This window comes from Artemia sp. Qi Xiang Cuo, chromosome 3, assembly GCF_049724085.1.
Source record: "Artemia sp. Qi Xiang Cuo chromosome 3, ASM4972408v1, whole genome shotgun sequence".
Taxonomy (NCBI): Eukaryota; Metazoa; Arthropoda; class Branchiopoda; order Anostraca; family Artemiidae; genus Artemia; species Artemia sp. Qi Xiang Cuo.
Window position 1 is genome coordinate 45,433,905 of NC_142796.1, and position 10,565 is coordinate 45,444,469.

At 32.1% G+C, this 10,565-nt stretch overlaps 1 protein-coding gene across 1 annotated transcript in view; it reads right to left on the reverse strand.

Annotated features, from left to right (window-relative positions):
* LOC148954157 (uncharacterized) overlaps positions 1-7,458 on the reverse strand; it is a 60,442-nt gene extending 52,984 nt beyond the window's left edge. The window contains exon 1 of the mRNA XM_089086178.1: positions 7,430-7,458. Coding sequence (XP_088942304.1) covers positions 7,430-7,458 — 29 coding nt within the window. The remainder of the gene's footprint in view (positions 1-7,429) is intronic.
* Positions 7,459-10,565: the final 3,107 nt, after the last annotated feature.

Genomic DNA, 10,565 nt, shown 5'->3' on the forward strand with positions numbered 1-10,565 from the left:
TTCTAAAGTAACGTAACTATGATGTGACTTGGTACTTTGAAATTATTTTCTATAATAGCGTAACTATCATGCGACTTGGTACTTTGAAACTATTTTCTATAATAGCGTAACTATCATGTGACTTGGTACTTTGAAATTATTTTCTACAATAGCTCGTGTTTAACAAAAAAAAACAAAAAACAATAGGAATTATTTACTGACCTTTAGTTGTTGTGATTTTAAAAGTTCCGCTTTTATTTCAGCCAATCGTGTTTAACAAAAAAAAAACAAAGGAATTATTTACTGACCTTTATTTGTGATTTTAAGAGTTCCGCTTTTATTTCAGCCAATCGTGTTTAACAAAAAAAAAGGAATTATTTACTGACCTTGAGTTGTTATTTTAAGAGTTCCGCTTTTATTTCAGCCAATCGTGTTAAAAAAAAAAAAAAACCCAGACATTTCTTGTTAAAACTTTATCTTCAACTAATTCATCCGGGTTTTCGAGAGCAATTTATGCCAGAGTACAGCACTATAGCTAGTCTAAGACATCCACTCTGTCATCGCCCCACCCCCCAAAAAATACTTTTAAGACATTTCTTGCTAAAACTTTATTTTCAAAGATCTAATAAAAGTTTCCTAAAGCAATTCTTGGCAGAGTAAAGAACTATAACTAGTCTTATACATCCACTCTATCATCGCCCCATCCCCCCAAAAAATACTTTTCAGACATTTCTTGTTAAAACTTTATTTTCAACTAATTCATCCTGGTTTCCGAAAGCAATTAATGCCATAGTACAGTACTATAACTAGTCTAAGACATCCACTCTGTCATCGTCCCATCCCCCAAAAAATACTTTTCAGAAATTTCTTGTTAAAACTTTATTTTCAACTAATTCATCCGGGTTTTCGAAAGCAATTCATGCCAGAGTACAGCACTATAACTAGTCTAAGACATCCACTCTGTCATCGCCCCATCCCCCCAAAAATACTTTTCAGACATTTCTTGTTAATAATTTTATTTCAAGTCATTCATTTGCGTTTTTCACAAGCAATTCGTACCACATTACAGCACTATCACTAGTCTGAGACATCCAATCTGTCATCGTTCCATCCCCCCCCCCAAAAAAAAAATACTTTTTCAGACATTTCTTTTTAAAACTTTATTTTCAACTAATTAATCCGGGTTTTCGAAAGCAATTAAATCCAGAGTACAGCACTATAACTAGTCTAAGACATCTACTCTGGCATCGCCCCATCCCCCAAAAAATACATTTCAGAAATTTCTTGTTAAAACTTTATTTTCAAATAATTCATTAGGGTTTTCGAAAGCAATTCATGCCAGAGTATAGCACTCTAACTAGTCTAAGACATCCACTCCGTCATCGCCCCATTCCCCAAAAAATACTTTTCAGACATTTCTTGTTAAAACTTTATTTTCAACTAATTCATTCGGGTTTTCGAAAGCAATTCATACCAGAGTACAGCACTATAACTAGTCTAAGACATCCACTCTGTCATCGCCCCATCCCCCAAAAAATACTTTTCAGACATTTCTTGTTAAAAATTTTATTTCAAGTCATTAATTTGGGTTTTTCAGAAGCAATTCGAATCACAGTACAGCACTATCACTAGTTTAAGACATCCAATCTGTCATCGCTCCATCCCCCCAAAAACAATTTTCAGACATTCCTCGTTAAAAATTTTATTTCAACTAATCCACATGGGTTTTTCGATAGAAACTCCCCCCTCTACTGTCAAAATATAAGTACTAAAAAACACCCCAGTCCCATCACTCCACCGCTTATGTATTATATGGAACACATTGAAGAAATAAAGCTATCCGTTATTACAATTCTTTTCTTGTCATCTACACCCCTTTAGTATCAACTTCTTCGTATAGTATAACGTTAAACTATTTAAATTGACAACACTGTCCAAACATCACTTGTGTATTATACAGTAAACAATCAACCCATCTCCCTCAAAATACTTTTCAGCCATTTCTTGTTAAAATTTTTTATTTATTAACTATTTTAAATTGACAACACATCGAAGTATATTTTAAATTGACAACACTGTCCAAACATCACTTGTGTATTATGAAGTACACAATCAACCTATCTCCCCCCAAAACACTTTTCAGCCATTTCTCGTAAATTTTTTTTATTTCTTAACTATTTTAAATTCCCAACACATCGAATTATATTTTAAATTGAAAACACTGTCCAAACATCACTTTTGTATTATACAGTACACAATCAACCCATCTCCCCCCAAAACACTTTTCAGCTATTTCTTGTTAAATTTTTTTATTTCTTAACTATTTTAAATTGAAAACACATCGAAGTATATTTTAAATTGACAACACTGTCCAAACATCACTTGTGTATTATACAGTACACAATTAACCCATCTCCCCCCAAAACACTTTTCAGCCATTTCTCGTTAAATTTTTTTTATTTCTTAACTATTTTAAATTGACAACACATCGAAGTATATTTTAAATTGATAACACTGTCCAAACATCACTTGTGTATTATACAGTACACAATCAACCCATCTCCCCCTAAAAGACTTCAGCCATTTCTTGTTAAATTTTTTTATTTGTAATCTATTTTAAATTGACAAAACAACGAAGTATATTTTAAATTGACAACACTGTCCAAACGTCACTTATGTATTATACACTACACAATCAACTCATCTCCCCCCAACACACTTTTCAGCTATCTCTCGTTAAATTTTTATATTTCTTAACTATTTACATTGAAAACGGTTCAAAATATATTCTAAATTGACCAAACTGTTCAAACATCGGTTGTGTATTCTACAGTATATAATCAACCCATATCCCCCCAAGCACCATTTAAGCCATTTCTTGTACAAATTTTTATTTCTTAACTATTTTTAAATTGACAGCACCTTTAAGTGAATTTTAAATTGATAACACTGTCCAAACTTCACTTGTGTATTATACAGTACACAATCGACCAATCTCCCCCTAAAATACTTTTCAGGCATTTCTCGTTAAATCTTTTTGTTCTAAAACTACTTTAAATTGACAAAAGATCGAAGTACATGTTAAATTGACAACACTGTCCAAACATCACTTGTGTATTATACAGTTCACAATCAACGCATCTCCCCCCCAAAACACTTTTCAGCCATTTCTCGTTAAATTTTTTTATTTCTTAACTATTTTAAATTGACAACACATCTAAGTGTATTTTAAATTGATAACACTGTCCAAACATCGCTTGTGTATTATACAGTACACAATCTACCCATCTCCCCCAAAACACTTTTCAGCCATTTATTGTTAAATTTTTTATTTCTTAACTATTTTAAATTGACAACACATCGAAGTATATTTTAAATTGACAACACTGTCCAAACATCACTTGTGTATTATACAGTACACAATCAACCCATCCCCCCAAAAAACACTTTTCAGGCATTTCTTGTAAAAATTTTTTATTTCTTAACTATTTTAAATTGACAACACTGTCCAAACATCACTTGAGTATTATACAGTACACAATCATCCCATCTCCCCCCAAACACTTTTCAGCCATTTCTTGTTAAATTTTTATTGTTTCTAAACTATTGTTGGCTAAAGGCAATTCTCCAAAACAAATCAGAAACCGCTCTTGATAACAAAGACTTTAAAAATGGAACTGTGGATAACACACGGGTGATTGACAGCTTTCCCTGCAAAAGCATTCCTTAATACACAATTTGACAATCTCTAGTTCTTGATTTAAAAAAAAACAGCGGGGAATCCCCGTTCGTAATTGCTAATCACTTTAACCCTTTTTTTCACTCTCTTTGAAAAGGTGTATAGCTTCCATAGAAATGTTTTCCTAGGGCATCCAACATAAACCCTTATAATAGCATGGGAGGGAACATAAGCCCTTAAAATAGCATGGGAGGGAACATAGGCCCTTATAATAGCATGGGAGGGAACATAATCCACCCAAATCCATAAGTATATGCTCTGGAAAGACACCAAGGAACATAAGGCAAGCAAATCCATTGTCTCGGCAAATAACATGGAGATTCATATAGCTTCAAGCAAATAACATGGAGATCTTGATTTTAAAAAAAACAGCGGGGAATCCCCGTTCGTAATTGCTAATCACTTTAACCCTTTTTTTCACTCTCTTTGAAAAGGTGTATAGCTTCCATAGAAATGTTTTCCTAGGGCATCCAACATAAACCCTTATAATAGCATGGGAGGGAACATAAGCCCTTAAAATAGCATGGGAGGGAACATAGGCCCTTATAATAGCATGGGAGGGAACATAATCCACCCAAATCCATAAGTATATGCTCTGGAAAGACACCAAGGAACATAAGGCAAGCAAATCCATTGTCTCGGCAAATAACATGGAGATTCATATAGCTTCAAGCAAATAACATGGAGATTCCTATAGCTTCAAGCAAATCCAGACGAGGCATCCTACTATTGTTTATGAGGATATGGGAAAACGGAAAATTTCAGATTCAATTTGCTTATACGTACTGCCAACCATGCCGCCTAATTTATTTCAATAAAAATAAAATTTCGAAAATTACAAAATGATTATAACCTTTAGACTATTTATTTGAAATTTTGCACCCCCTTAACATTTTTGTGCCCCCCCCACCCCATAGAATTGCCACTGCCCGCTAGCAATGACTAAAAAGTAGCAAGACAAAAGAGGACACGCCAGTTCTACCTGTGCAAATTTCTTAATTGACTAAGGTAGGGTGGACTGTAAGTTTTCAGGAATGGCGATTCCAATGGTGTACGTTTCGATTCGACCTGGCACCATTTTCGAGGGGTTTCAGACTATTTTTTAAAATTCCCATAAACTTGCTTTTACAACACACTTTTATTATTAAAGACTAATCAAAATAACAGTTAAACAGTTTGGAATATTTTTAGAAAAACGATTTTTGAAGTTACTGAAGGTGTCTTAGGGAAAAAAGTTAGGATTGCAGCTAGGAATATTAGTGAAAAAGCTTTATGTTTAATAGAGAGAAGGGGCTTGTACAAGAATTATCTGAGTGATAAATCATTTAAAAACAAAAGGAATGCAAAGAAAGTGAAAAAATATTAAAATATGAACTAAGGAGGTGTGAAGTGGAGGCCATGGATAAAATTGCCGAGGATCTGAAAGATGCAGCTAGTCGGCATGATAGTAAAATTATATATTGTACTGGCATGTTAATAAATTGAGAGGGAGTAGTCAATCCGGACTTGTCCCAGTTAAAGATAGGAACGGGGCCACAATTAGCGATAAGGAGAGTTAGAGAGATGGGCGGAACATTTTGAGAATGTGCTACATCGAGATAGAGTTGCAGGAAATGATATAGAGGAAAAGAAAAAGTTTATGATACCTTGGATGTGAAGGAAGATTTGTTTTGCGAGGAAGAATTAGTGAAAGTACTAAAAGGATTAAAAATTAATAAGGCTCCAGGTGCTGATAGTGTGGTAACTGAGTTTCTTAAATATGGGGGCTCTGATGTTAGAAATAAGTTACTGAAGATTATGAATATGATTTTTGAAAAAGGGAAAGTACCTAACGATTTTGGGAAAACCTTAATTAAGCCACTATATAAGAAAGGTGATAAGAATGAGTGTGGTGATTATCGCGGCATTAGTCTGGTCTCTGTAGGTAGAAAACAACTTAGTAACATGATACTTTTAAGACTGAGAGATGCAGTAGACAAGGTTTATTAATCTTGCTAATTTTGTCTAAATCTTAATTAATCTTTGTCTAATCTTGCCTTTTTGACAGCCAGCCTAGAAGGTCTACCCGTAACAGGTTGAGTGGGATTATTTACTGGTTTTTTTAATATAATTAGTTAAATCATTTCGAATTAAATTAGTATATAAACAATTAAACGAATATTCCCCAAAATCCCTATTTAAATAAATATTACTATTTATTTTTATATTATTTACCGTGTGACTGTGGCCACTTTTATGTTGGTAGAACCCATCAAAATTTGGAAAACGCCAACAACAATACAAAGATGACATTACTAAAGCTTTAAATTCTAATAGTAAAAATATTTCTTTTGATTCTGTTTTAAGCAGTCATATCTATGATAACCCTCGCCATAAAATACATTTTAAAAACTTGCCTTATTAGCAATGATTTAGGCATAAAACAGGTTGTTCAAGAGGCAATTGAAATTAAGATCAAAATAATTAATAATATTTCTTTAAATAGGGATTTGGGGGAATATTCGCTTAATACCTAATATACAAAATTAATTAGAAATGATTTAGCTAATTGTATTAAAAACCAGTAAATAATTCCGCTCAACCTGTTACGGATAGACCTTCTAGGCTGGCCTGCAAAAAGGCAAGATTAGTTTTAAGAGCTTGACTGTGAGCATTTTTTTTTTATTTCATTTGAATGAACTGTCTTTTTTTTACTTCGCTTGGTGTACCGGCCCTGGTTGAACTTCCTTGAAGTAATGATGCTAGGGCTGTTTTCAAAATAAGAAAAAAAAATTCAGATTTAATTATTGAATTTTATTGTGAGTTTCTTTTATATTGGTGTTTTCTTCGTTTGTTTTGCTAAGGACAACTCTTGGATACAGGGTCGAAGTATCTATTTAAAGTTGGGTTCCACTGTCATAAATAAATTTCCCTATTGTTATACTTATTGTTTATAATTGGGATGGAGGAGCGTGCGTAGCTGTGTCGGCCCCAGGTGACTTGGTGCTGTGGTGAGTTGATTGTAATGTTAAAATCAAGGAAAATTCATAAATCTGAGCCATGTTAGTAAAAGGCCAGGTATTACTCCGAAACTAACAAGATTACAGCCAATCAGAGGCCTACAATCCCTGTACGAACAAGACCACATCCTCTTTCTAGGCCAATCAGGGAATCGGAACCTGTCGGTGACACACCAGAAAATGTTGTGTATGACTCAAAATAGAATAATAATTATTCTACTGATTACGAGCTAAGAGATGACAATAGCTACAATATCAAGAGAGAACATAGTGAACTATTTTAAGAAACAGATTCAAAATGTCGAAAGTTGCTCATTGATATTAATAATGTATCATAATATATTTTTTGTATTAATATTCTACATGACTCTATTTTATTAAAAATATACTATGCATTACATTGTTATGTGTTCATTATTTTTAGAGAAGGCTAGCATATCAAACGTTTAGAATGTCTATTAAAACATCGGAGATTTAAGAAAAGGAATTTGCATACATCTAGTGTCAGACACATGGGATAACATTGACAAAATCTAAGTATCAGAGTGAACTAATTTTTTCGATCAACATCTTTGTCAGATACATTGGATAAGATTGACTAAATCTAAGTACCAAATTAAACTAGTTCTTTATCAACATCCTTTTGTTGGATGCGTCACACAGCATTTTAAAAATTTTTGTATTATAGTGATTAGATACGATATAAACTTACCTTTGTCTAATACGTCGGAAGACATTCATAAAATCTAACCATCAGCTTGGATAAATTCCATATTGTTATTTTTTGTATGATATGTATGATAATATTGTGAAAATATATATATCGTTGAGAACAAGTTTTTTATCAATGTCTTTTTGACAGATACGTTTGATAACACTGACCAAATCTAAGTATCATTTGGACAGATATATCATTTGACATATACGTTTGATAGTGTCAGAGTGAATAAATTTTATATCTTTGTCTTTTGTCCGATATGATTCATAAAACTGAGAAAATCTAGGCATCAGAGTGAATAAATTCTTTATCAAAGTCTTTTGACAGATACGTTTGATAACACTGACCAAATCTAAGTATCACAGTGAATAAATTCTACATCAACTTCTTTGTCAGATACATCAGATAACATTCACATAATCTAAGTATCAGAGTGAATAAATTCTTTATCAACATAATTTGTCAGATATACTTGATAAAATTGATATTATCTAAGTATCAGAGTGAATAGATTCTTTATCAATGGCTTTTGACAAATACATTTGATAACACTGACATAATTTAACTATTAAATTGAACAAATTCTTTATTAACATTCTTTATCGATATCATTTGTCGGATACGTCGAATAACATTGACATAATCTATGTATTAGAATGAATAGATTCTTTATCATCACCCGTTGTTGGATAAGTCATTTTGAAAAAATTATAAGTAAGTAAAAAACTTTCTTGAATTCACCTCTTGGATACACAATACAGAAATTTCATTCAAGAAATTATGAAAAAATTGTAAGTAAGTATCAAACTCATTCTTGAATTCGTGTCCTGGTTACAAAATATAGAAATTTTAATCAAGAGATTATAGTGAAGTTTTAATGAAGTACCAATAGGCAGAAATTTCACTCAAGAAATTCTGAAAAAATTGTAATTACGTTACACAGTCTTTCTTACATATGTACCATAAATGCAAAATACAGGAACTTCATTCAATAAATTCTGAAAAATTGTGAGTAGGTATCAAACTCTGTCTTGAATTGACCTCTTGGATACACAATACAGAAATTTCGTTCATGAAATTATGAAAAAATTGTAATTAAGAACCCAAATGCAGAAATTTCATTCAAGAAATTATGAAAAAATTGTAAGTAATAAAATCTTTCTTGAATTCACCTCTTGGATACACAATACACATTTCATACATGAAATTATGAAAAAATAGTAAGTAACTAAAAAACTCTTTCTTGAATTCACCCCTTGAATGCACAATACAGACATTTCATTCCAGAAATTTACGTTTAATTCCATAAATTATGAAAAAAATTCAAGAAACTGACAGAATATTTCTTGGGTTTTTCTTTTAATTTCGCAAGAGAGGAATTTCATTCTAAAAGATATGGAAATAATGTACGTAAGACTCAAGATTCAGAAATTTCATTCAAAAGACTATGCAAAAATTTTTAGTAAGTAACAAATTCTTTCTTGAATTCCCTTCTAGGATACACAATACAGACATTTCATTCATGAAATTATGAAAAAATTGTAAAGTAGCTAACAATCTCTTTCTTGAATTCACCTCTTGAATACACAATACAGACATTTCATTCACGAAACTATGGAAAAATTGTAAGTAAGTACCAAACTCTTTCTTGAATTCATCTCTTGAATACACAATACAGAAATTTCATTCATGAAATTATAAAAAATTGTAAGTAAGAATCAAAATGCAGAAACTTCGATACACAATACGGAAATTTCATTCAAGAAATTATGAAAAAATTGTAAGTAGGTAACAAACTTTATTGAATTCACCTCCTGAATACACAATGCAGAAATTTCTTTCCAGAAATTATGAAGAAATTGTAAGTAACAAGCTTGTTCGTGAATTCACCTCTTAGATACACAATATGGAAATTTCATTCAAGAAATTATGAAAAATTGTAAGTAAGTAACAAACTTTCTTGAATTCGCCTCCTGGATACACAATACATAAAATTACATTCAAGAAATTATGAAAACATTGTAAGTAAGTAACAAACTCCTTCTTGAATTCACCTCTTGGATACACATTATGTGGTAAAGCTTCCTAATATTAGTTAATTATTAAATTAGTAAAAATATATATGACGCAAATATAAAGTTTTCAAAATACCACTTTTTAAGATAAGGATACAAATCGTGGAATGTGTGGGCTTGGAGGGAACTTGATCAATAACCAATTTCCTGGCTAACTGTGTCAATTTACCGAAAGAACGTGTTTAGGTTTTTCATAAATATACCATGATTTTTTAGACTAAAGGCAGACTTTTTGACTTGCCGGGTGAACCTCTGCCCGTTTGTTTTATCATTGGAAATACTTTTGACTTTGTCGTATAGTCGTAAGTGTCTAAGCAACTTATTTATATTTTATTGTTGTTTTATTGAGACTTGTGGGCTACTTGGGACAGCCAGTCCCAGTAGCCAGAATATATCTGATTTTATTATATGGTAAATGAATAAAAGTATTGTATTTTAGACGAACTCTCTACGATCTATTTTTAGCCTCTCGAACATACTCAGTCGGTACGCCTCATTAGTTCGGTCATAGCCTAAGGCACGCTACCAAAGTTTAATTACCTTAGGGCCAGAGTTTATCTCCCCTATAAAGGGAGAATAAAGGCATCTACGACTACAACCCCCAAATACCTCAAATAACAATTCATAACAACTGGTGGTCGCTAGAAAAACTGGGTCGAGAAGGCTAGATAAAAATAGTAGATTGATATAAAACATCTTTACCAGAAGAAAAAATGACGTCCCTATCAACAATACAGGAATTTTCAAAAATTATACAAGAATATGCTGGGTATTCAGATGTAGATGAATTTGTCGAAAAATTCAAAATTTTCGATGAACTAACAGAATGGTTTGAAAATAAGATCAAAGAACAATGCGTTGCAACCATATTAAAGGGACGTACCCTTGAATATTTTGAAGCAATTAAGGAAAAAGAGCGCAAGGACATTAGTACGATAACTTAATCTTTTAGAATAAGATTGATTTAGACAAGCATCTACGAGAGTCTTAGAGCAGAGGTAGTGAGATTCGATACCTCAACTATTATCAGTAACTATGCAGACACAATTTGTAGA